Below are 25,671 nucleotides of genomic sequence, written 5' to 3'. Positions count from 1 at the left end.
TGCCTGGGTGGGGAGCGGGGGGTGTGAAGCTTCCCTGAGACCAGCCCTTGAGCTGTGTCCCGAAGGGGGAGCAGCCACTGAGTGGGGTCAGGGCGGGGAAAGGCCGTCCAGGGCAGAGGGAGCATTTTGTGCAGAGACCAGAAGATGCAGGTGGATGTTTGAGCCGTTTGGGGGACTAGCTGCTTGGGGGGCATCTGTAATACTGTCAGCAATAAATCTATATATGTAAAGTTTGGTATGGCTGGAGCATGAGATGGAGGGAGGCAGTCAGTGAGACAAGGCCAGGGGAGCTGGCATACGTGCCAGGGGCTTTTCCTGGGGAGCCCAGGAGGGCTGTGAGCTGGGAGGGGCAGGGGCAGCCCTGGGTGTAGAAAGACTCTGGGGCCATGCACAGGAGGCTGGGGAGGAGGCTGAGGTCCGGGGAGAGGATGAGGCCTGAGCCGAGCCCAGAGCCATGCACAGAGGGGGGCTTGGGGACTTCTGGGCCGTGGGGGAAGGGAGGGCAGCGCCCAGTGGCCGGGTGCACACTGGGGAGCCAGCCAGTGGTCCAGGCCAGTGAAGGTACAGTGCGCTGGGCTCAGCGTGGAGCACAGGACGGGGGTGAATTTCCATTTTTCCCGAGTGGTCCGAGGGGGGGGGGGTGTTGTTTATACATGTATATGTGTACAAATATTTGTGTGTGAATAGTCAATCTTCGTTATTCACAGATTCCGTATTTGTGAATTTGCACGTTCACTAAAATGTATTTGTAACTCCAAAATCAAACCTTGCAGTGTTGTCGTGGTTGTTCTCAGACACACGCAGTGCGGAGGAAAAACATTTTTTATGTGTTTTTAGTGATTTTCAGAGAGAGAGGAAGGGAGAGGGAGAGAGAGAAAAATCAATGTGAGAGAGAAACCAATTGGTTGCCTCCTGCATGCACCCCAACCAGGGATCAAACCCACAACCTGGGTATGTGCCCTGGAGAGGAGTCAACCAGCAACCTTTGGTTTCCGGGGCAGTGCCCAACCCGAGCCACACCGGCCAGGGCTCAGAGCGGAGACAGTGTGGAGTCACCTTCCTGAGCCGTGATCCCAGCTGAGGTCGGACACAGCGCCGCTCTGCTCCCACTCCGTGCACCAGCGCCCTGCACGTGGCTTGTTCAGCGCCACATTTTCCACCTTCATGTGCGTCCCGTTGGTGGTTTCGCTGTTCAGAGGGGCCCCAAGCGTAGCGCTGAGGTGCCGTCTCGTGCTCCTCAGTGCAGGGAGGCGGGGACGTGCTTCACAGAGGAAGCACGTGTGTGAGCTAGATGAGCTTCCTTCGGGCGCAGCGAGCTCGATGTGAGCAAATCCACGCGATATAAATGAGGTGGGTTTAACCCGTAAAACAAGGTGATGCAGCATCGATCGGTCGATGAGAATGTCGTGACCAGAGGCTCCTGGGAACGTAATGCTGTGTTTCCCCTCAAAGCAGATTCGGAACGTGCTCGTTCTGTGTTCGCGGCCACCCTGTGGGCCATCGCTGCCGCGGATGACAGGAGTCTGCTGTATGGCGATGGGACGTTTTGTCTCAAAGGTTTGCTCTCCCTTCCCCGAAAGACCTTCGCATGTACCTCTGTCCCGCCAGGTTCCTTAATTCCCCGGAGGCCCTCGTGGGACAGTGCAGTCACTGGGTGCAGCCCTCAGGTACGTCCCCAAGGGGAGGGCGGGCGGGGGCTGTGGCAGGACCCGGGGCTGGGATCCAAGCGGGGTCGCCTCCCTTTAACACCCCTTTGCTGTCTTTGAGTCTTTCAAATTGCGTGTGTTGTACTCTCATTGTAGAAAAGCAAAAATCTTTCCCCAAAATTCGGAAGTGTGTCTGAATAATAATAGCAACACACACACAGCCACGTGTACACGATTTTTTTAAATGAAATCATATTCTGTGTAATGGTGTCCAGCTTGATTTTTTTTTTTTTCATGTAAGAAGTCTACCTTGGAGATTTTCTGTATCGGTGCTTGTAGAGTTTTTTAAAATATATTTTTATTGATTTTAGAGAGGAAGGGAGAAAGAAAGAGAGATAGAAACATCAATAATGAGAATCACTGATCAGCTGCCTCATGCACACCCCCTACTGGAGATCGAGCCCGAAATCTGGGTATGTGCCCTTGATCGGAATCGAACCCAGGACCCTTCAGTCCGCAGATCAATGCTCTATCCACTTTGGCTAGGGCAAGTCAGCATTTTTTTAAAAATATGTTTTTATTGCTTTTAGAGAGAGGGAGGGGGAGAGAGAGAGAAACATGGGTGTGAGAGAGACACATCCAATGGTTGCCTCCTGACTGAGGCCAGGGATGGAACCTGCAGCCCAAGGTATGTGCCCTTGACCAGGAATTGAACGCACAACCCTGCGGTGTGCAGCCGGCCCTCTAACCATGGAGCCACCAGCCGGGATTAAACCATCCTTTAAAGCCAATCCCAACCACTGGTGATTTAGGCTGTGCTGTTGTGTTTGGGGTTGTTGTTTTTCCAGTAGTATTACTGTAGAACCTCTAAAAGCCCCCTAAACAGGAGGCAGAATCAGACAGACACGGATCCTCCAGGTCGGTAAGGGCTCACTTTTTTTATTGGAGAGAGAGAGAGAGAGAGAGATTTATGGTCCCATGTATTTGTGCATTCATTGGTTGATTCTTGCATGTGCCCTGACCATAGACCGAACCCACAGCCTTGGTGTATTGCAGTCACACTCTGCCTGGCCAGGGCAGGGCTCCCTTTTTTGTTGTTAATCTTCACCTGAGGATATTTCTCCATTGATTTTTAGAGAGTGGGGGAGGCAGTGGGAGAGACAGAGAGAGAAGGGAAATGCCGATGTGAGAGAGACACCTCTATTGGTTGCCTCTTGCACGCCCCAACCAGGGCCAGTGATCGAGCCTGCAACCAAGGTACATGCCCTTGACCAGAATCGAACCCAAGACCCTTCAGTCCTTGGGCCAGTGCTCTATCCACTGAGCCAGACCCGCTAGGGCAGGGCTCACTGTTTAATTGCCTGACACCCCTGGGTTCAAATCATGGCTCTGCCGCTCACGTCCCTCTCCCCTCCAGCCTTTGTTCTCGCTCCTTAAAGGGGCCCCCAGCTCTAGCTCCACAGTCAGGCAGGCCCGCTGGAACCAGCCCGGGGCTTCTGTGGGTGCGGTGCCTCTCTGAGCCGCAGCTAGTGCAGAAAGGGGCCAGGGACAGCCCCACCTCCGCGGTTGCCCAGAGAATGCAACACAGGCCTGGGCTCAGAGCTGCCTCTGCGTCTGCTGCAGCCCTAACTCCCTGAACTTTTCCTCCCAGACCTCAGGCTGCTGTAGACGTTCCCCCCCCAAGTGGGGACTTTAGTGACTGTTGTTTTGGTGTCATAATTGGCACTTTTTAAAAGAGCGACAATAGTATTGTGCTTATTTAGGGGGGAAAAGCCTTTATCATTCAAGCCATGTCCCTGGGGCCTGTGTCTGCAAAGCTGGTGAACTAGGAATTGTTTTACATTTTGAAATGGTTGGGGGGCGGGTGCAGGGGATCAGAAGAGAACTGTGAACCTTCCCTGAAGTCCAGGCTGCAGCAGCCCTAAAAGTCTGGGCCCGGCCACGCCCGTTCGTTGACCTGTCGCCTGTGGCTGCTTTTGTGCGAGAGCAGCTGAGCCGAGCCCTTGCAGACAGAGACCCAGGGGTGCGCAAGGCCAACAGCGTCTGCTCTCCGGGCTTCACAGTAGACGTTCGCCGCTAGAGACACACGAAATGTTTGCAGGAAAATGACCTGAGTAGCTGAGATCTGCGTGAAACGATCCAGCGGGGAGTGGGGGGGGGGCTCGGACGAAGCGGGTTGGCTGTGAGTTGACAGCGTTGAGACCGGGTGATGGGATCGCGGTGTTCACGATACTGTTTGTCTGTTGCACACGTCTGATGTTTTCCAAAAATGGGGGCGGGGGGTGTCCAAGTGCCTGGCACAGAGGCAGCCCTGAGCCGAGGGGCACCGTGGCGGACCTATGGGCGCAGCTCCCGCTCCGGGTCCGCCCCTCTCAGCCCCTCCCTGGTGGGTGTCTTGCCCACAGACACGCTGCGGGAGTACCTGAAGGTGGTGATGGCCCTCAGGTACGAGGAGAAGCCCCCCTACGACTCGCTGAGGAGGGGCCTGCGCTCCCTGCTGCAGGATCTGCTGGTGTCGGCCTATGACCCCATCAACCTCCGGATGGCGCCCTAGGTGGGTTCCGGTGGGCAGAGCCTGTGAGCCTCCACCCCCACCCCACCCCCCACCCAGCCCTGAGTCCCAGGTGGCATTGGATGTTTAATCCAGGGCCAACTTCCCAGTTAGATGCTGCATTTCCCACGAGGTTGTTAAACTTTCCAAAGCTAAACCAGACTCGCTGGACCGTCTGGCAAGGCCGCGTGGACGCTCTATGGAGGGCCTCCCGGGTCCCCTCTCCTCAGGGCTGACTGCCTCCCCTCGGGCTCTCCAACGGAGTCGAGAACAAATGGGGCCGTTTGTCACTGTCTACAGACATTTTTTTTAAACTTTTTAAAATATGTTTTTGTAGATTTTACAGAGAAAGGGAGAGGGAGAGATAGAAACATCAATGATGAGAGAGAATCACTGATCGGCTGCCTCCTGCACACGCCCTGCTGTGGATGGAGCCCGCAACCCAGGCCTGTGTCCTGATCGGGAATCGATCCAGCGACCTCCTGGTTCATAGGTCAGCGCTCAACCACTGAGCCACGCTGTCCAGGCTCTGCAGACATTCTTGGTTGTCAGCACTGGGGAGAGGGTGCTCCTGGCATCTGGTGGGTGGAGGCTGGGGAGCCACTCAGCATCCGGCAGCGCACAGGCCGCCCCACCACACATCCCCGCCCTCAGGCAGCTGTGTCCGGGCTCAGGGAGCCAGGCCAAGTGCGTCCTCCCGGGCGGCCTGGCTCCTTCCGCCGCAGCCGTGGTCCTGCTGGCACTCTGGTTCCACTGCTGCTTCCCGCCTGCCCTGTCACTCACATCCCGGCCTCACAACACACGCACCAGATCCCACAGCCTACAGCTCTCCGCGGGGGCCTGGTCACAGCACCCCGAGAATGCAGGCTGTGCGTTGGTTTTTCCCGCAGGGTTACAGCTCTGGGCCTTCACCACACGCGCGCTCCGAAAGTGAAGGCGTGGCTTCCCGCCAGCTCCCCCGTCCCGGTCTCCCCAGCTTGGCAAATGGCTCTTCTGCCCCAGCTGCTCTGGCCTTTCCCCAGCTCCTTCCTCCTTCAGGCGCCCCAACGGGCAGTTGCTAAGTCCCGTCTAGGCCATTTCCTCCAGGTCTCTGCCTCGCCCTCGCCCAGGGGATCCCCCCTCTCCGCCCCCAGAGGTGAACTGTGCGGTCACTGGTCACAGTCACCCATGGGCGGTGAGCTCCGTGTGGGCGGGGCCATGTCTTTCTCGGGCATCTGTCTTTCCTGCACGTCGCTGGCCTGGCGCACGGAGACTCCACGCGTGTTTATCGAGTGGGCGACTCCAGTCTTCCCGCCGGTGCCGGCCTGTCGTACATGCCTCCTTCTGCCCAGAACGAGGGAAACTTTAAAACTTAAAACCTACAGCCCTTTCAGGGTCTCAGTTTCAGATGCACCGACTGGACTGTCGGCGCCTCTTACTCAACAGCGGTTTGGTCCCTTAGAAACGTAGTGCGGGTGCTCCTTAGGGAGCCAGTGGCCTGGGAGTGGCGGGTGCGCCTCTCCCCACCGGCTACAACCAGGAGTGTAACAGCTTCTCTCCGCTATGGCAACGCCTTGCCTTGGCCTGCGTGCCGACATCCTCTCCGTGCGGTGCCTCCCCACCTCCTCTCTGATCACTTCGCCTGTTTTCTGGCAGCCCCTGCGGCCCCTGGAGGGAAATGTGTGTAATTTGTAGTGTCCCCACCCCCTCCTCTAAGCTGTAAGCCCCGCGGGGGTGCTCCTTCCCTGTCCGTGGTGTTCCCCCCCCCCCCCCCCCCCCCCCCCCCCGCCCCAGGCCCAGGGAGCGCCCTGAATGCAGGAGACACTCACGGCCATTTCCACTGTCTTCCAGCACTTTCTTTCAACTCCCAGTTTGGAATCGGAAAAAAAATGGGAAGAAGAAATGTGAAACCCAGGCCTGCTGTAGATTAGCTTCTAGAAAGATCCCTCAGATGTGCATTCCTGCCGCTTCTGTAGGCGACGCTGCTGTCAGGCCCGATGGGCGGGAACTCGGTCGGCAGTTAGGCTCCAGGTAATGTGAGCGCCCTCCTTTGATGTCCCTTCCTCACGGCCGCCATCTCCGGCAGCCCAGCCGCTGGGGTGGAGAACAGAGAAGACCCTTCACTCAGGACGGGGTTGAGCCAGCCCCTCAGTGGGACCCTTCCTGCCACTGCAACCACTGTGCTTTGTAATAAATGGTTTCATTGGAGCTTGGAGAGTCGAGTGTCCACAAAAGGTGTTCCTTTTGGGAAAGGTTAGCTCCCTTTTTCTCCCCATTCACCCATCCCGTCAACCTCTCGTCCATCATCTACCCTTTCATTCATCTGTCCAGACTTCATGGAGCCGCCCCTCCATCCTTCCTTCCTTCCGTCCATCCATCCACACATCCATCCATCCATGTACAGATGTTCCTCAACTAACAGTGGAGCCACATCCCAGTAAACCTATTATAAGCTGAAAATATTGTAAGTTGAAAATGCACTTAATGGCCCTGTCTGGGTAGTTCAGTGGTTAGAGTGTCTCCTGATATACCAAGGTTTCGGTTTTAATCCCTGGTCTGGGCACATACAGGAATCGACCAGTGAATGCATAAATAAGTGGAACAACAGACCTCTCTCTTTCTCTCCCTCCTCTCTCTCTAAAATCAATCAATAAAAACATTTTAAAATGTACTTACTGGACTCAGACACAGACCTAAACCTTCCATAAAAATTAACTCAAATGCAAAACTAAAAAACTTCTGGAAGAAAAGATAGAAGAAAAATCTATTTGGCTTTGGGTTTGGTAAAAAGAGAGAACCAACCTGCGTGGCTCAGCGGTTGAGCGTCAATCCATGAACCAAGAGGTCAAGGTTATTTCCAGTCAGGGCACATCCCTCGGTTGCTGGCTTGATCCCAAGTGTGGGGCGTGCAGGAGGCTGCCGATCAATGATTATCTCTCATCATTGATGTTTCTGTGTCTCTCCCTCTCCCTTCCTCTCTGAGATCAATAAAAACATATTAGAAAGAGAGAGGTTCCGTAGTCCTGAAGCAAGGCAAAGCAGACTGTGCGTGAAAGATGGAATCACAACACATGGAATCTGAAGAGCAGTTTTCCGCACAAAGTTGTTAACGTTATGCCAACGCCTGTTCGCTGTGTTGGCGCATCGTGCCCGTGTTGAGCGTGTTTCCTCATTAATGGAACCATGGGGGGAACGAAGTGGACGCTCAGCGGAAAAGAGATCAGTTGAATGTGAGCACTTAAAAAATAATCACCAAGTAAATGGAACACAGACTGTGGCGGCAAGGCACTTTATAAGCAAATTCCGCCAAAAGAAACTGTTGAGAACCAAAGCCTGAGGGACATGTAATTAAAGAAAGAGGCATGTGATGCGATAAACTACCATTCAGTTCAGATAATCAGTGAATGAGTTTGTGTGAAATACACAGATTGGGCTTCCAGGAGGCAGACTCCGAGAGGCCCATGTGCCGAGGTGGTGCCCCAGGGGCGGTCCCTGAGGAGGGGAGGGGAGGGAGGCAGAGGGAGAGCTGAGCTGCAGTGCAGCCCAGTGACAGCCTCATGCAGGCCTTCAGGGTGTCCCGGAGCTGGAACAGCCCTGCGGAGGGGGCCCCGTCTGGGCCAGGAGGCCGGACCCTTATTCCGGTGGGCTTCCCTGGGAAGAGGTGTGGCATCCGTGTGGTGCTCTGTGTGTGTGAGCACGCGCGCCTGCCTGGAGCTTTACCTAACTATTGCCGCGACGCCCCACAACAACCACTCAAGTTAGGTGTTTTTAAAAAATATATTTTAATTGATTTCAGAGAGGAAGGAAGGGGGGGGGGGTTGAAACATCCATGATGAGACAGAATCATTGATCGGCTGCCTCCTACACGCCCCACACTGGGGATGGAGCTCACAACCCCGGCATGTGCCCTGACTGGGAATCGAACCGTGACCACCTGATTCACGCTCAGCTAGTGAGCCACATCGGCCAGGGTCCAGCTAGGTTACTGTGTCTGTGTTACAGAGGGGAGACTGAGAAGCAGAGTGACTTGCTCAGACTCATGCTCGTAGTTGGAGACGGGCTGAAATTTGAGGCCAGTTCTGCCCATCGTGGCACCAGTGGGACACCCGTGTCGTCAGCTCGTTCTTGGGAATTGTCCCTGATGTCTCCCCTCCCAGAGAAGCCCTGGGCCCTCCAGCCAGGGGTCGCTGGAGCTGGGGGCCCGTTAGGTGCGGATCTTGATCTCTGCATATTCGGTGCTGGAGGTGGCCTCCTGGTCGGGCCGTTCCCCCGGCCTCGGGCCCTGGAAGCTGAGGGTGGCATAATGGAGCTCCAGCTCCTCCCCGGAAGCGGGGGCGGCGGCAGCGGGGGGCGCAGCTGGGGGCGGGTGGTCTAGCTGGCTGCCTGGCCGACGCTCACGCTGGCAACCCTGAGTGGAGGGGGGAGAGGCAGTCACATTAGGGTGATGGGGGCTGGGAGTCAGCAAGGAGGGGCCACAAGCAAACCCGGAAACTGAGCAAATTAGTCTTTCATCTGTTCATTCCACAGCCATTGGCGGTGGCCCTTCCCCCGCATGCATTGAGTCAGCAGGTATTTTAGGGAAGTGATGCCTGGCCCTTGGTAACAGACTGCCAGCCGCCTAGATTCCTCACAAGAGTCCCCTAGGCCAGTGGTCGGCAAACTCATTGGTCCACAGAGCCAAATATCAACAGTACAAAATTTCTTTTGAGAGCCAAATTTTTTAAACTTAAACTATATAGGTACATTGTTATTAACCTAATTAGGGTGCTCCTAAGGCTTAGGAAGAGCCACACTCAAGAGGCCAAAGAGCCGCATGTGGCTCGCGAGCCGGTTTGCCGACCACGGCACTAGGGCAACGCTTAACTCTATTCTATTTGTCAGGTGGAGAAGCTGAGGCTAAATATCCCCAAATCCACACATTTAGTTGTTGGGAGGACCAGGACTCATGCCCGAGTCCCTCTGGCTTCAGTGCCTGCTGCCTTGTGGGACAGCGGCCCCTGTGCCGGGCCCTGGATGTTCACTGGGGAGCAAAGCAGACCCGCCCCGACCCGCCAGCTTGCAGTGGGGGGAGCAGACGTGCAGGCGGCAGGCGGTTATGTTGCTCTCACTGCACGTGGCAATAGGAGGCACAGGAATGGGGCGGTGGCACGAGAAGGACAGGAATTTGCTCAGGCCCAGACTGCCCTGCCCTCGGCGGCCACTCGGCATTTCAGGGGTGCAAGCAGGTGCATTCGTGAATTACGTCATGCACCCTACAAAGGATATTGTACAGTAAAGGGTGAACGCTGCCCGAGAAAAGCTTGACCCTGTGCCCCCAGCACCTGGGAGGGAACCTCTAAGCCTCGGGGGACCGTGGGCCACACCAGGCAGTTCGTGTGATGGGCGGCGGCCTTGGGCCACGGGGCGTTGGCTTGACCTCTGCAGGGATGGAAGCTGAGTCCAGCCACGTGACCGTCCCCCAACTAGAACTGGACATCAGGCTCGGGGAGCTCCCCCGGTGGGGTGCCCGTGCGTGTGGTCTCACGTCTTTGCTGGGAGACTAGGCACTGTCCTTGTGACTCCGCTGAGCCACCGCGGAAGCCCACGCCTCTCTCTCCTGGGCCCGCCCCCTGCGCCTCTTCCTGGGCCGATTCTGTCCCCGTCCGCCCGCTGTAATGAACCATGACCATGACTATGACAACTTCTCTGAGTCTGAGTCCCTCTGGGGAGTCATGAACAGGAGAGTGCCTCGGAGACCCCTAAACTTGTAGCTGACAGTTATTTGGGGGCGATCCTTCTGGCGTCCTGTATTGGGGAGGAGAGAGGGGAAGGAGGAGGAAGTGGGAGGGGGAGACAGGGAGGGCCCCCCTGGACCTGAACACACTCAGGAAGATGGGCAGGTCCTTGGCTCTGAGGGGAGACGGGAGCGGAGAGGAGGGTGACTCCTGGCCGCCTGCCTGGTGCCTGGATTGATGGGGACCCAGGAGGAAAGGCCTGCTTGGGGCTCGATCATCTTAAATCATCGGGGTGGATGTGGCCACGGTGTCCTGGGGAGATGGCAGAGGCATCCGATGGAAGGTGGGCATGACTCACCAAGGAGGCGGGACTCCGCGTGGAGGAGGCGGGACTCCGCGTGGAGGAGGCGGGACTCCGCGTGGAGGAGGCGGAACCCCGCGTGGAGGAGGCGGAACCCCGCGTGGAAGAGGCATCCTTCTCACCAGCTGCAGCCCGGGGTGAGGCCCTCCTGCGGGTCTTCACTCTGAAGGGGAGGCGGGGACCCCTGAGCAGCCTGCAGGGCGCAGAGCTCAGCGTGCGCGCCAAGGAGGCTAGAAGGGCTGACCTCAGCCGGACGCAGGGGACGTGCCTGCACTGACTTTTACGATGAGAACAGGCTCCCTTCTCGATGGGGATGGGATGGCCCTGTTCACAACCCCTGCACCACCCAGATCGCCCAGGCGGGCCGTGTGGGGTTCCAGGCCCAGCCTCCTGCTCTCCGGGGACGACACTCACATGAAGATGATGAGGCAGAGACCGAGCAACCCAACCACACCAGCTCCCGTGACAGCGCCCAGGACGAATGCTTCCCTGAGCGCGGGCTTCCCTGCGGACAAATGGGGTTTGGGGTGACTCCCCTACGCGCCCCAGAACCCTGTGCCCTTACTGGACTCTGCCCCCACCACCTCTTCCTTTCACCCCTTTCTTTCCTGACTCAGCCCCCCTCCCCAGCCCCACCCTCTCTCTTACCCACTCCTTCCTCCGTGGCCTCTGCGCCCAGCAGGCCCTGACCTGGCAGCAGCAGGACAGAGGCGCTCTGGGCCCCGTGCACATTCCAGGCCTCGCAGCTGAGTCTGAGGCCGGAGGTGAGTTCCCCGCGGAGGCTCAGGGAGCTGTTGGTCCAGGGCCCCTCTGAGCTGGAGCTGACAGCGTGGGAGGCGTTGCCATGGTTCCCCTCCAGCAGCCCGGCCCCCAGCCTCCAGCGCAGGGAGGGGGCCGGCTGGGCCCTGGAGGAGCAGCTGCAGTGCAGACCCTGGTCCTCCCAGGAGCAGGAGGGTCCCAGCAGCTGCGGGGGGTCTGTGGGGAGCGAGGAGTAGGGTTAGGGTTGCCTCTGCCCTCCCAGGACACCGTGACCCCCTCCCCCCCCCTGCCTCCACACACACTCACTCTGCACGCGGAGACGCAGGGAGGCGCGCAGGGAGCCCCGCGGGTGCTGAGCTCGGCAGGTGAATCTGCCTTGGTGCCGCGCCTCCACCCTGGGCAGCTCCAGGACCCCGGGCTCCTGGGGCTGTGAGGGGCTCAGGGACCGGTTGCCCTGGGCCCAGCTCAGCGTGGCGGGAGGGTTGCTGTCGGCGACACAGAGCAGGCGGAGCGAGTCCCCTTCCCGGACCGAGAGAGCCGAGCCGTTTCCCACGTGTTCCAGCTCTGGAGAGAGACGGAGCCCAGCGCAGGCCTCGGATCAGAAGTCTTCTTCCTATTTCTCTCTCCTCTCCTTTTTTTTTTTTTTTTTTAATCCTCACCCGAGTGTGTGTGTGTGTGTGTGTGTGTGTGTGTGTGTGTGTGTGTGTGTTTAAATACATTCTTATTGATTTCGGAGAGGAAGGGAGAGGGAGGGAGGAGGGAGGGCGGGAGGGAGAGAGAGAGACTTATCAATGATGAGAAAGAATCATTGATGGGCCGCCTCCTGCACGCCCCCTACTGGAAACGGAGCCCTCAACCCAGGCCTGTGCCCTGATATGGGAATCAAATCCTGACTTCCTGGTTCATAGGTCCACAGTTCAACCATTGAATCGAGACTGCCAGCCCGTGGATATGTTTTCACTGATTTTTGGGGAGAGGGTCGGGGAGAGTGAGAGAAACTTCCATGTGAGAGAGAAGCATCCCCCTTACCTGTGTGGCTTCCTCGGGAGGCGCGGATGGCCAGGTTCTGTGGTGCATCTGGACAGAGGGACACAGTGAGGAAGAGTCCCTTCCCCAGCCCCAGGACACACAGAAATGGGAAGTGGAGAGACCAGCGTCTGTGTCCTTCCTGCAGCCCGTCTCCCACCCCCACCCCCACCGGGCGTCCTGGCCGGACTCACAGGACACATTGAGCGTGATGGTCCTCTCGCTGCTCACATCAGCCCCGGGGAAGGTGACCCGGCAGGTGAGGTTGGTGCCATGGTCCTGCGGGCGGGGCTTGAACATGATCTCTGGGTACCTCAAGGCCGCAGAGCCCTGCGCCTGGAGACTGAGGGCATCAGCCCCGACCCAGGAGACGGTGCCAGGCCGCAGCGGAGCACAGGCCCCGGGCAGGGAGCACACCAGGTGACCCAGGCGACCGGCCTCCAGCGGCTTCTTGACGTGGATGTCCGGGGTCTGTGTCAGCGCTGGAGAGAGAGAGGGCGAGGCCAGGCCCAGAGGGGACCCCGTGTGTGCACCCCAACCCTGAACTGCTGCCCAGCCCGGTGGTCCACTCCTGGGACCGCTCCATACCTGTCACGGTCACGGTGAGCAGGTTGCTCTGATAGCTGTAGTTCACACGGCCCCTCTCCAGCCGAAAGTAATACTTTCCACTATCTCTGGGCGTCGCAGCTGAGATGCTCAGGGAGCAGTTGCCGGCCCCCAGGTCCCCGGAGAGGTCGAACGGAGAGGGAGATTTCACATTACTTTTTATTTTCTTGCCTTGGTTGTTTGTGGCCACGAGAACATCTCTTTTGCCAGGCTCCCTTTTCTGGTACCAGTAGCCGAACGCTGGGGTAGAGTCGTTCCAGCCCGCCCGAGGGTAGGACACCTTGCAGGGCACGTGCACGCACAGACCCGCCTGCACCGTCACCGAGTCCTGCACCTGCAGCTGGTACTCTGGATCCTTCTGCGGGGACCCTGGGGGGACAGCGGCTCAGCTGCAGCACCAGCCCCGCCCTGGCCCTGGCCCAGCCTGGCTTGGCCCCGCCCCGGCCCACTCACCTGCCCACAGCAGGGGCAGCAGCGGCAGCAGCAGCAGCAGCATGTCCAGACCCGGCTGGGCTGTCCTTGGGCTGTCTGGCTTCTGGAGCTGCCTGTCTGTCCTGGAAGGAAGCGCCAACAGGAACCTTCTGGAGGAGGGGGCCGTGGCCACGCAGAAGAGGAACCCCAGGAACTGCAAATGGCCTTGAAGATCCCCTCTTCGGACTTCTCCTTTCACAGATGAAAGTAATGAGGCAGAGAGAGAACGCGTGGCCACCCTGGGTCATTCTCAGGGAGGACAGTCCCAGGAGCGGGCTTTTGGGGGCAACAGGTGAGTCAGGCTCCAGGTGAGGTGCTGGAAGCGGGCATTCATTCATTCACTCATTCATTCATTCATTTGTCAGGGACACATCTATTCGATGCAGGAGCTGGAGGCAACGAGGACAGTATGACCTCCCAAACTCTGCCCTCAGGGGCCTCACCCTAGCGTGGCCCCAAAGCCATTGCCCCCCAGCCTCCCCAAGGACACGCAACTTCCTGCCTATCTCAGAGCCAAATCTTTAGTCCACACAGGGCTCCCAGCTCCACAGTGAGAAGCGGGGCCAGCGTGGCCAGCGTGACTCAGTGGTTGACTGTCGACCTATGAACCAGGAGGTCACGGTTCCCTTCCCAGTCTAGGCACAGCCCTGGTTGCGGGCTGGATCCCCACTAGGGGGCATGCAGGAGGCAGCAATCCTGGTACATGTTGTCTCACACAGACGCTTTGCACTGCCCTAAAACACCACAGATTGGGGCAAGGGGGCGTTAAACAACAGAAATTTATTTTCTCACAGTTCTGGAGGCTGCGAAGTCCAAGGTCAAGGATCAAGGGGCCACCTGGTGGGAGCCCACTTCCTGGCTTGCACACAGCCACCTTCTTGCTCCTCAGAGAGAACGCTGGTGTCTCTTATTTATTTATAAATACTTCAACCCACTCTTTTTAGAAAATTACTCTTTAAATATTTTATTGAGTTTAGAGAGGAAGTGTGTGTGTGTGTGTGAGAGAGAGAGAGAGAGAGAGAGAGAGAGAGAGAGAGAGAGAGAGAGAGGGAAACATTAATGTGAGAGAGAAACATTGATCAGTCGCCTCCCGTACACACCCCTACTAGGGATGGAGCCCACAACCCATGCATGTGCTCTGACCAGCAATTGAACCGGCAACCTTACACTGGGTGTGACGCTCAACCAACTGAGTCACATTGGCCAGGGCTTTTTTTTTTTTTTTTTTTGTAAATTATTGATTTGAGGAAGAGAGAGAGAAACATTGATTTGTTGTTCCACTTATGTATGCATTCACTGGTTGATTTTTGTAGGTGTCCTGACCGGGATAGAACCTCTGACTTCCATATATTGGGACAATGCTCTAATCAATTGAGCTACTTAGCCATGGCTGGTGTCTCTTCTTCTTTTTAAAAAAATATATTTTTATTGATTTCAGAGAGGAAGGAAGAGGAAGAGAGAGATAGAAACATCAATGATGAGAGAGAACCATTGATCGGATGTCTCCTGCACGCCCCCTACTGGGGATTGAGCCCACAACCGGGGCATGCACCTTTCACTGGAATTGAACCCAGGACCCTTCAGCCCGCAGGCCAATGCTCTATCCACTGAGCCAAACCTGCTAGGGCTGGTGGCTCTTCTTATAAGGACACTAATCTTGCCCTGGCCAGTGTCACTTCGTGGTTGAAGCATCGACCTCAGCACCAAAGGGTCACTGGTTTGATTTCATGTCAAGGGCACATACCTGGGTTGCAGATTCTATCCTCAGCCCCAATCAGGACACATGTGTCTCTCCCATTGATGTTTCTATCTCTCCCTCTCCCTCTCCCTTCCTCCCTTCCACTCTCTCTAAAAATCAATGGAAAAAAAAATATATCCTTGGGTGAGGATGAAAGAAAGAAAGAAAGAAAGAAAGAAAGAAAGAAAGGCGCTAATCTTGTGTATCAGGGGCCCCCCTTATGACCTCCTGTAACCTTAATGATCTCTAATGGCCCTGTCTCCAAACATAGCCACATTGGGGGTTAGGGGTTGAACATGTGAATCTGAGGTAGGGGAGCAACTCAGACATTGGGAGAATTTCAGCACTGCCCACGTGACTCCATCGGGAGCGACAACTGGAGGCTTGTACCTGCTCTGTCCTGGGCTGTGCCTGTACACCTTTTCCCTTTGCAGATTTAATCTGTATCCTTTTGCTGTGGAAAACCATGAGTATAATAGTTTCTCTTAATTCACTGAGTTCTTCTAGCCCTGAGTTTAACATGTTTGTACGTCTTAGGGGCTTCCAGAACAGACTGTTCCCCCTCTTCAGGCTCTGGTGCAGGAAACCACTATTTCCCTACGTGGGGGCAACAGCGCCCACCTGCCTGGGCCTGTCTGGATTGTGCAGACCAGGGCTCGGCGTCCTCGGGGCGCCCCCTGGTGGACTCATGCAGCAATCCGATCCCAAGGGCCCAGAGCTTGTCTGAGTTTGGAAAGTTCCTGACCAGGCAAATGGCCGAGTTGATCAAAATTCCTTAAAGGAAACGGGGAGGGTGCAATCCAGAACGGCACAGAAAAAAGCATCGGTTCCCTTCCATCTGTAACCAGTTCCCCATTTCTCAACCACTAGTCCCTCAAACTTATGGTGATATTACTTCTTTGTTGTCGTTAATCCTCACCCCAGGATAGTTCTTTTCCCCTTAATGACATTACTTTTTTAAAAAAAATACATTTTATTGATTTTTTACACAGAGGAAGGGAGAGGGATAGAGAGTTAGAAACATTGATGAGAGAGAAACATCGACCAGCTGCCTCCTGCACACCCACTACTGGGGATGTGCCCACAACCAAGGTACATGCCCTTGATCAGAATCGAACCTGGGACCCTTCACTCTGCAGGAGTACACTCTATCCACTGAGCCAAACCAGCCAGGGCCCATTCTTCCTCTTCATGCCCTGCTTCCTCCCCAGGCCCCCGCTTCTCCTTAACTGGCCTAACCGTCCCCCAAAACTACCCTCTCTGTACGTCACCCTTAGATTTTAATTCCTAGTGGTGGCCTGACAAGCTTGGTAGATCCCCTAAGACATGTAGCAATTCACTGGGGAACTTCCTCTTTTGGGGACATTTCAGCGGCAAATGCTACGTGGGATCTCAGCATTTTGCTGGCACAAGTTCAAAAGAATAAGGCAACCAGACGGGTGAGAGGAAAATCACAGAGATGAGCCCAGCCCAATCCCACCGCTTCTCCTGACTTTTCCTTCCCAAGGGGAACCCAGCCTTTCCAAAGCTCCTCCGGGTTAGGTGTCCTGCTGGCCTAAGGCTGGGGACCTGGGGCTTGTGAGTGGGGTCCTTGGCAGAGCTGAGCCCAGGTGTGCTCAGCACCACGGACAGCGCCAACCCTCTGCCAGGAGCTACCAGGTCTATGGATCGCCCCCTGGAGGCCGAGCCTTGCCCTGTCTCATGTGGAGGTAAGGCTGGGGAGTGAGGCTGGTGACATTCTCTCCTACAGGACAGAGCTGCAGCCAAACTCCTCCTCAGTGTCCCCCTGGGACCGCCCTCATCCTGGGGAAGAGGAGACGGCCTCAGAGACACAGTGCATTTCTGAGAGGTCACTGGGCCCCTTGCCCCTCAGGCTGACTCTACCCTCACCCCCTCCAGAAAACCTGTCAGACTCCTGCCCTGCCCTTACTACCTCCCCATTAGTTTGCTTTTAAACCCTTCCTTGTGCTGTCAAGAAGCTCAGGACAACTCAAAACATAATCAAAAGGTGAGCCTTTTCTGTGCCTGGCACTGTGCCGAGTCCACTTCGTCAGCTCAAATGAAGAAATGAAGTATCAGAAGTTGGGTTGAGATACTGTATTTGGAGCTGGTAAGTCACACAAATAAATTCTAAGTTTTAATTTATTCTACATAAAGGTTAACTATTGAGATTGGGGAAAGGATCCTGTGGCCTTAGTGGACCACAGCATGGAGACAGTTGTCCTTAAGAGCAGAGCAAGCCAGGCCAAGGAGAAAAAAAAAAACAAGCAAACTAGGAAAGCTGGATTAAAATTTGTTTTAATGTTTGGAGTCAGCAAAAAGAAAATTTGCACAGTGAAGAGGGAAGAAGCAGGAAGTCAACAGCGATGAGACAAGTATTTGCAGCCACTCTTTTCTTCAAATCGACTGCTGACTCTGAGCAGTCACGGAGAAGCTAAGTAGAACATTCAAGAATCTCATGGGGCCCTGGCTGGTTTGGCTCAGCGGATAGAGCGTCGGACTGCAGACTGAAGGGTCCTGGGTTTGATACCCATCAAGGGCACATGCCCGGGTTGTGGTCTCGGTCCCCGGTAGGGGGAGTGCAGGAGGCAGGCAATCAATGATTCTATCTCATGATTGATGTTTCTATCTCTCTCTCTCCCTCTCCCTTCCTCTCTGAAATCAATAAAAATGTGGAAGAAGAAGAGGAAGAATCTCATGGGGCCAGAAACGAGATCTTCCAAGGAGGAGAGGCCCCGTAAACATCGCCATCTTGTGGTTAGGACTGAAAATAGATGCGACGCAATCAGGCCAGAACCTGGGTTGTGAAATCCCTCAGTCCTTGATGGGATGGTAGTGACCCACCCGCTACAGACCACAGTAACGATGCCTGGAGGAGGAGAGTCCCACCCAGGGTCTACACTGTAGTCTGAATAATTTGTCATTGCGCTTCAGACGGGGTGGGATCCGGGAGACAGCCACCCAGAGAACTAGGAGAAGACAGGATTTATTAGAAAACCCAGACTTCAGACCATGTGCCAGGAGCCAGGAAGTGCTGTTCTGGAGCAAGAGGGAAGGCGAGAGACAGCGTCACGGAGCAGCTCACCTGCAGCACAGGTGCAGGTGGACGTGAGAGCCGGCCCATCCCGTCTCACAACCCCATCGCCTGTCTTCTTCCTGCTCTGCCTGGGGCTGCTCATCCAGCCTTAATGTTAATCGGGCCACAAGGTCTCCTCACGCTTCAGCAATGAGTCCCGGACTTCCCTGCCCCCACCTCCCACCCACAGGGGCTGTGAATCCTCTGGCCAGCACCCAGCTCTGACGGAGTCCTCATTGGCGTGCGCGCTTGACCACTGAGTACTCGTGGGAGCTGGTGGCCGCCTGGTCCCGAGGCTCCCGTGGCTTCAGCCCCTCAAAGGTGAGGTTGGCGTAGTAGAGCTCCTGCGGCTCCCCCGACAGAGGGCCCTTCTCCGCAGGTGGCGCTTGGTCTGGGGGCGCGTCCGGCGGGAGGTTTTTCTGGGACCCCTGAGTGAAGGGGAGAGAGGGGCGTCCGAGAGGCATGAGGCAGACATGGTCCCAGAGAAAAGTGGGGCTGAGGGGATGGGACAGCTTTTTCCTTCATCTTCTTATTGCACAGACACTTCTCACAGACTCCACTATTCGCTTGTGCATTTTAAAAATTTTTGTTTGTTTGTTTTTTGGGGTTTTGTTATTTTGGTGCAAAATGAAGGAGATTTGTTCAGGTTCCGGGGCCTAGGAGAATGGTGGCCTTTCATCTCGAAGACCATCCTCCTTCCTGCTCAAGCCTGCTGTTCTTTCCTTTTTAATTTTTTTTTAATTTTTTGAGTCTATTGCAGATGTTGACTAGACATATCAAGGGCCTACTGATCATATTTCATTCCCTCAGAAGCCCAGTGAGCATGATGCTTTCATTATCCCCATTTACAGATAGAGAAGCTGCGAGAAAGGGAGGTGAAGGCACAGGCCCACAATGGGAAGGAAGTAATAGTTTGGGGAGCTGGTTCTGGCAGCCTGTGCCTATCAGAGAGGTGAGGTGGGCTCAGTGGTCAGTGTGGCTGGGGCAGGAGGCTGACCATGGGTTTCAGGAAATGAAGGGGAAGTCAACTCCCAGCTGCCTGTCCAGCTGACCACAGAGGAGCGGGTGTGGGCTCCTTAATGGACATGCCCAGCCCCCCTACATGGCATGAGAAGACACCCCGTCACTCACCCAGGTGACTGTGCCCATCACAGGGTCTTCATCATTCGTGACCTTTGGCCTCCCGGCTGCTTGCCTCCTGCGGGCTTTCACTCTAAGGGGAAAAGTCAGCAGCCAGAATGGCTCAGGCCCAGGAAGGCAGCTGCCCCCACTCCCTGATGGACAACGGAGGCATCCAGGCCCTGAGGCCAGACTCAGACCCTCCTGACATGCAGGTGAGGGTCCCGTCCCCCTGGATGCCCAGGGGTTTGGCCAGGACTGAATGTGCATCACCGAGGCCCCTCTCACACGCAGAGACTGTGCACGAGTCATCATCAGTGTGATTCATGGCAGCCAAAACGTCCAAGCAACCCAATGTAGGAACGGGCAAATGAAATGTGCCCCATCCAAACCATGGAATACATCCTATATAATAAAAGGCTAAAATGCAAACCCACCAACAGCAGAACTCTGATCACTATGACACGCACTGACCACCAGGGGGCAGACACTCAACGCAGGAGCTGCCCTCTGGTGCTCAACAGGGCTCAGCTAGAGCCTTTCCCACCTCTGCAGCAGTTGGACATACCCTGAGGCATCCCAGACTGCGAGAGGGTGCAGGCTGGGCTGAGGGACACCCCCAGTGCACAAATGTCGTGCACCAAGCCTCTAGTTTGTAAATAAAAAGCAATGCAGTGCTGACACATGAACCTTGAAAATCTCAGGCTACATGAAAGAAGTCGGTCACAGTAAACATGTATTTTATCATGGCATTTCTATGAAATGTCAGAATGGGCAAATCTAGAGAAACAGGACATACTGGTTGCCTGGGGCTGGGGGAGGATGGAGGCATGAGGACAATACAGGGATGTGGAGTTTCTCTCTCTCTCTTTTCTTTTCTTTTTTTCAGACAAATAAGGTTTTAAACTTGACCGTGGTGATGGGTGCACAGCTGTGTGACTGAAGTAAAAGCCATTGAATCGGACACTTCAAAGACATCGGACTTTTACCTCAATAAAGCTATTACCCCAACGCCTGCCACCCACCCAGCCTCCCCTCTGGATAAGCTTGTGTGGGTGAAATTCTGTGACCTCTTTCAAACCCCTAGGACCCGGCTCCCTGCCCCAGAGGCTCACATGCAAAAGAAGATGAGACACACGCACAGGGACAGCAGGGCCATGGCACCAGCACCTCCGAGAGCCGCAGGAACCGCTCCCGCCTGGGGCACGGCCTTCCCTGCAGAGGAGAGGGGGGTGAGACACCCACGCCCGGGCCTCGGTCTCTCCTCTTCCCCCTCCTCCCAGCACCCGCTGTCGGTTCAGTTCAACCAGAGCCCAACTGAGATCAGTGGATCAGCCTCCACCTGTGAACCAGGAGATCCCGGTTCGGTTCCATCCCTGGTCAAGGGCACACGCCCAGGTTGCAGGGTCCATCTCCTCCCTGTAGGGGGCGTGCGGGAGGCAGCCGATCAATGACTCTCTCTCCTCATTGATGTTTCTATCTCTCCCTCCCTCTCCTTTTCTGAAATCAATCAAAATATTTTTTTGGGGGGGACGACAAGAGATGGAGGGTCCTGTCTTAGCAATCCCCCCTGTCCCCGCGCAGCCCCCACCCTCAGCCCCACCCTCTCTCTGATCCACTCCTTTCTCTGTGGCCTCTGCCCCCAGCAGGCCCTGACCTGGCAGCAGCAGGACAGAGGCGCTCTGGGCCCCGTGCACATTCCAGGCCTCGCAGCTGAGTCTGAGGTCAGGACTGAGCCCCTCCTTGAGGCTCAGGGAGCTGTTGGTCCAGGGCCCCTCTGAGCTGGAGCTGACCACGTGGGACGCGTTGCCATGGTTCCCCTCCAGCAGCCCCGCCCCCAGCCGCCAGCGCAGGGAGGGGGCAGGCTGGGCCCTGGAGGAGCAGCTGCAGTGCAGACCCTGGTCCTCCCAGGAGCAGGAGGGTCCCAGCAGCTGCGGGGGGTCTGTGGGGAGCGAGGAGATGGGTCAGCGGTGCCTCTAATCTCCCCAGAACCCAGCTTTCCTGCCCCCCGGGGTCTCCCCACTCACAGACCACGGTGAGGCTGAGAGAGACGCTGTGGGAGCCCAGCGGGTGCCGAGCTTGGCAGGTGAACTCTCCTTCCTGTGCAGGCCCCACGCGAGGCAGCTCCAGGATCGCGGTGCTGGAGAGGGGGGTGGCGTTCAGGCCTGGGGACCCCCGGAACCAGCTCAGCTCGGCAGGGGGGTTGCTGTCAGCCACACAGAGCAGCCTCAGGGCCTCTCCCTCCAGGATGGAAAGGGAAGTGGTTTGCAGATTCTTAAAGGCTTTGGGGAGAATGGTTATGAGGGAGGGAGGGAGGGAGGGAGGGAGGGAGGGAGAGAGAGAGAGAGAGAGAGAGAGAGAGAGAGAGAGAGAGAGAGAGAGAGATGAGTGGAACACAGATGCAGGCACCCACCCACCAGAGGTGAGGGACTCGGGGTGCTGACTTTCATCTTTGCCCTTCCCACGTCTCATCCCATTCAAACTCCTGCTCCCCCCTCTGCCCCACCAGGGCCGGGGGGCAGGTCCCAGCCCAGAGAGGAGGGGTTCTTTCCTACCTGTGTCCTTTCTGAAGGAGACGCCTATGGTGAGGTTCCCTGGGGCATCTGGGATAGAAAGACAGGGCCCCACTTCAGATGGAAGTCACCCCAATAACTCAGAGGGGCATTGGGAACCGGGAATGGGGGGAGCTCTCTTCTGGCCCCCTCCCCACCTACACGCAGATCCATACCCGGGTGTTCTCAGGATAGCTCTGCCTCCTGCACACACACACACACACACACACACACACACACACACACACTCACACATACACACAGTCACACACTCACACACACACGCCACTCCAGTGTCCCACGGACCCAGCCCCCCCTCCAACACTCACAGGAGACATTGAGCCGGATGGTTCTCTGTGTGGCCACCAAAGATCCTTGGAGTTTCACCTGACAGGTGAGGCTGGTGCCATGGTTCCAGGGCCTCGGGGTGAAGGTGAGCACCGAGGAGCGGGTAGTCTGGGGGCCCAGCATGTCTCCAGGGGCTCCCGCCGAGGAGAAGGTAAGAGGTCGTCCCCCTTCGCAGGCCCCTGGCAGGCTGCAGGCCAGCTGTGTGGGGCGGCCGGACTCCAGGGGCTCCCTTATCCAGATGTGGGGTTTCTCTGTCAGGGCTGCAGGGGAGAAAGGCAGGTGCCTGGGCTCCAGGGGTGGGGACTCAGAGTGGGACCCTGAGAGAGGCCCTGCCTCGGGCTGAGCTCACCCAGGCCATGTGTCCCTTCAAACCACCCAGCGCCCAAGACCTGGATCAGGGAGTGTCCAGTGTCCTATTCCTGCTCTAAGATGGGGGTCCCCTGTCCCTGATCCTCTCCTAGGGCCCCTGCCTGACCTGTCACCTGCAAATCCAGCATCTTCTCTAGGTAACTATATCCCACAAGATCTCTCTCCATTCGTAAATAGTAGCGTCCTGAGTCACTCTTCCTGGCGTCTCTGATGTTCAGGGAACAGTTGTTGGTCGTGGGGTCCGTGAGGAGGAATCGGCCTCGGGTGTCTCTCCTCACTGTTTTATTCCGGTTGCTCGAGGCCACAGGAGCAGCATACTTTATGTTGTCCCTCTGTCGGTACCAGTAGGTGTAGAGTTCACTAGAGGAAGACCACGAACTCCACGGGTAGGAGAAGGAGCAGGGCACGTGGACACACAGACCCTCCTGCACCGTCACCAATTTCTGCACTTGGAGCTCATAGCCTGGATGCTGCTGCTGCAGGGACCCTGGGGGAGGGGGACACAGAAGCTCAGATGCAACTCCCGCTCTTCCCCCACCTGTCCTGCCCCCCTCCCTCAGCCACTCACCCCCCCACAGCAGGGGCAGCAGCAGCAGGGGCACCATGTCTGCCTCTGGCAGCGCAGTGAGTCCAGCACCCTGTGTCAGGGAGGGAAGTGCACAGCTCTGGGGTGGGGCCTAGGACACCCCAACAGGAAGCCCTGGGGGAGAGACTGGGGTCAGGCTGGAAGGGGAACTTGGCCTCCACAGGAGTTGGGGGCGGTGCCTGAGAAATCTTTCTGTCTCCCCTCTCCCATCCCCCCCATGACCCTGCAGGCAAATGTCCTGAGGCCCTGGGAGGCTGAGTGGCTTGTCCAGAAAGTGACCCCCTTACAGAGGATGTGTCAGTGGGGAGGGAGGTCGCCCAGGGCCCATCACACTCAGAGCTGGTCCTGGGGACTCCGGGGGTGAGGGGGTGGGGACCTGCCCTCCAGCTGAAACTATGGAACATTCTGGAAAAAGATCATTTTAATATTTTTTTAGACCAAGTGGGAGCAAAAGAGAGAGAGGAATTTAGACCCAAGTCCAGCGGAGGGTGGAAACCAGGGGCAAAGCTGAGTGGTAAAGGCCTGGACTCTGAGGGCTTCTTGGGGACGTGGGACGCACCTGTGTTGGCTCGAGGGTCTGAGGGTCTGAGGGACAGCGAGGGCGCACAAGCCCCATCGGAAACGGACGCCCCATTTGGCGGGACCTCAGCACAGCAGCATCATTGCGCCTGAAAGCTCATGAAAACCCACCTTCCTGGCCCCTCATCGCTGGGTCCCTGTCAGAGCCCACCAAGGCTGATGGGAAGTGTTCCCTTTCTGCTCCATCTGTGTCCCAACCCGGGCATCACAAACCCGGACATTACATTCCCGCTGTGGGAGCACATAGTGGGGCTTCTCTGTGCCTCGCTGGCCCTTGACTGATGGAATCTCATGCGAGGAACTAGTGAGCGCAGGAGGATGTCAAAGGCCTTCAGGATAACATCACAGTCAGCTAGGGATGCAGGAGGCTCCCCTGGCGGGATAGGGGGTGAGATCAGCAAGCCCCACGCCTAACAAAGCAGCACTGGGTCCGAGTCCAGCAAGGCAAGAGCAATAACTAAAAGCTATGGAAATTCAAAAGAAAATAAAGCTGACTTTCTCCATCAAGGAAATGTGCTTGAGAAGAGAGTCAGCAAGGTTTCTAGAGACAAAATCAAACTGCAAAACTCAAATGCATCCATATAGCACAGTGACCAACGAAAAACAGGACGGTATAAAAGATGTCATGGACACATCAAAACTTACGATGTTCCTGGAACATTCAGAGATGCACATCACAAAAATATGGTATGCACTTCCTCATTGGAGGAAATGATACATCTGTCTGGGAGGAATATACAGGTGGAAATAGATAGCCCTGGCCGGATGGCTCTGTTGGTGGAAGCATCCTGCCTACAGCACATTGGTTGCAGGTTTATTCCAGGTCAGGGCACATACCTCGTGTCCATACCAGCTCAGAGCAAGTATGGGAGGCAACAAATTTATGTTTCTCTCCTCTCTCTCTCTCTCTCTCTCTCTCTCTCTCTCTCTCTCTCTCTCTGTCTCTCTCTCTCTCTCTCGTTACAAGGTATAGACAGAAATACAGAAGAAGAAATTTCCCCATAAGCTGTGCCAGGTAAGATGGGCCTCAGGGACAGAGAAGGGGCCAGGCTGACTCACCTCAGAGCACAAGGCCCATCCTAAAGCAGCCCACACGAAAGCACTGGGGGAAGGAAGCAACCATTTTCACATTCAAGAGGGGCCACAGAATTCATCCCAGAGAGAACTCTGTGTGTGTGTGTGTGTGTGTGTGTGTGTGTGTGTGTGTGTGCACGATTTACAAATAAACTAATGCCAAAACTTTTGTGGAGGTGAGACTCACATGACATAAAATTTCTAATGCTAGCTTTGGGTGTGTGACCTTCGGAGCTGCTTATCACTACACTTCCCCCATCACTTTCTGTGCCGCGGGCCTACTATGCGCCTTCCCCATACCTCCCTGTCCGTGTAGGAATCTGATGTCGGGTTTTGAATATGAATGCCCTGATGCACCAAGCGGAACTCACACAGGCCTAAGGAGTTCTATCATGGTTCTGTAGGGTTGCTGATGTTGCGTATGTTTTCATGACATTGTCGGCCATTTGTAATCATCTTTGGAGAAATGTCTAGTCAAGGTTTAGGTCATTCTTCAATTCTGTTACTTGGGTTTCCTATGTTGTCTTGTGTGAGTTTGTAATAGATGCTGCATATTAACTCCTTAACAGATACAGCTTCTCTCCCATCCTGGAGTCTGGAGTCTGGTGAGAGAGTCCTCTTGTGCTCAGGGTTTGAAGTTGGTACAGTCCCACTTGTCTATGTTTGCTTTCCTTGTCTGCGCTTTCAATGTAAATATGCAGGAAATCGTTGCAAAATCCAATGTGCTGGGATTCCCCCCCTATGTTTCGCTCTAAGAATTTATAGTGGATGGTATTATATTTAGGTCTTTAATACATTTTTGCACAGAGGAAAGTGATTCTGTGATGGAAACCCAGAACTGCATGAGAGGAACAACTGTGAGGGGTATTTTTCAAAATAGTCATTGTTTTCCTGCAGTGCGTTCTCACAGTGGAACCTAAAGACGCTGAATTTACAGAAAGAGAGGAGAACGCTGATGCAGGGACTGGGGGTGGGGGAATGGGGAGATGTTGGTCAAGGGTAACTTTCAGCTACAAGAGGAACAATTCCGGGGGATGTGCTGGACAGCATGGCAAGTACAATTAACAGGAATGTATTGTATCCCTGAAAGTGGTTATGGTTACATATCACTCCTGTT

General features: G+C 55.8%; 3 protein-coding genes across 9 annotated transcripts in view; 1 reads left to right on the top strand and 2 right to left on the bottom strand.

Annotated features, from left to right (window-relative positions):
- VRK3 (VRK serine/threonine kinase 3) overlaps positions 1-6,393 on the top strand; it is a 37,913-nt gene extending 31,520 nt beyond the window's left edge. For all 3 annotated transcript variants that reach the window (XM_036307146.1, XM_036307148.1, XM_036307147.1), the window contains 3 exons: positions 1,609-1,667; positions 4,052-4,200; positions 6,028-6,393. In XM_036307146.1, coding sequence (XP_036163039.1) covers positions 1,609-1,667; positions 4,052-4,200 — 208 coding nt within the window. In that variant the 3' untranslated portion in view covers positions 6,028-6,393. The remainder of the gene's footprint in view (positions 1-1,608; positions 1,668-4,051; positions 4,201-6,027) is intronic.
- Positions 6,394-8,027: 1,634 nt separating this feature from the next.
- SIGLEC11 (sialic acid binding Ig like lectin 11) lies at positions 8,028-13,192 on the bottom strand. 2 transcript variants are annotated; one of them, XM_036307260.1, is made up of 9 exons: positions 13,096-13,192; positions 12,625-13,011; positions 12,231-12,518; positions 12,040-12,087; positions 11,317-11,574; positions 10,900-11,226; positions 10,666-10,756; positions 10,249-10,414; positions 8,028-8,584 (listed from the first exon to the last, which is right to left on the bottom strand). In XM_036307260.1, exons 1-9 carry the CDS (start codon positions 13,136-13,138, stop codon positions 8,381-8,383), a joined length of 1,812 nt encoding a protein of 603 aa, XP_036163153.1. In that variant the 5' UTR covers positions 13,139-13,192; the 3' UTR covers positions 8,028-8,380. The 2 variants fall into 2 exon arrangements, with proteins under 2 accessions (XP_036163153.1, XP_036163154.1); XM_036307261.1 differs by having other exon boundaries at positions 10,942-11,226.
- A 4,254-nt stretch (positions 13,193-17,446) lies between these two features.
- Positions 17,447-23,001, bottom strand: LOC118655423 (sialic acid-binding Ig-like lectin 5). 4 transcript variants are annotated; one of them, XM_036307221.1, is made up of 9 exons: positions 22,884-23,001; positions 22,422-22,802; positions 21,928-22,206; positions 21,602-21,649; positions 21,074-21,328; positions 20,704-20,988; positions 20,162-20,261; positions 19,059-19,140; positions 17,447-18,355 (listed from the first exon to the last, which is right to left on the bottom strand). In XM_036307221.1, the coding sequence occupies exons 1-9, from the start codon at positions 22,918-22,920 to the stop codon at positions 18,161-18,163; spliced, it is 1,662 nt and encodes a 553-aa protein (XP_036163114.1). In that variant the 5' UTR covers positions 22,921-23,001; the 3' UTR covers positions 17,447-18,160. The 4 variants fall into 4 exon arrangements, with proteins under 4 accessions (XP_036163114.1, XP_036163115.1, XP_036163117.1 ...); XM_036307222.1 differs by having other exon boundaries at positions 20,189-20,261; XM_036307224.1 differs by lacking the exon at positions 20,704-20,988.
- Positions 23,002-25,671: the final 2,670 nt, after the last annotated feature.

The sequence above is a fragment of the Myotis myotis genome, unplaced genomic scaffold (assembly GCF_014108235.1).
Source record: "Myotis myotis isolate mMyoMyo1 unplaced genomic scaffold, mMyoMyo1.p scaffold_m19_p_45, whole genome shotgun sequence".
NCBI lineage: Eukaryota > Metazoa > Chordata > Mammalia > Chiroptera > Vespertilionidae > Myotis > Myotis myotis.
Note: the sequence above shows the minus strand (reverse complement) of the source record. Positions and strands in the feature narration are given on the sequence as shown.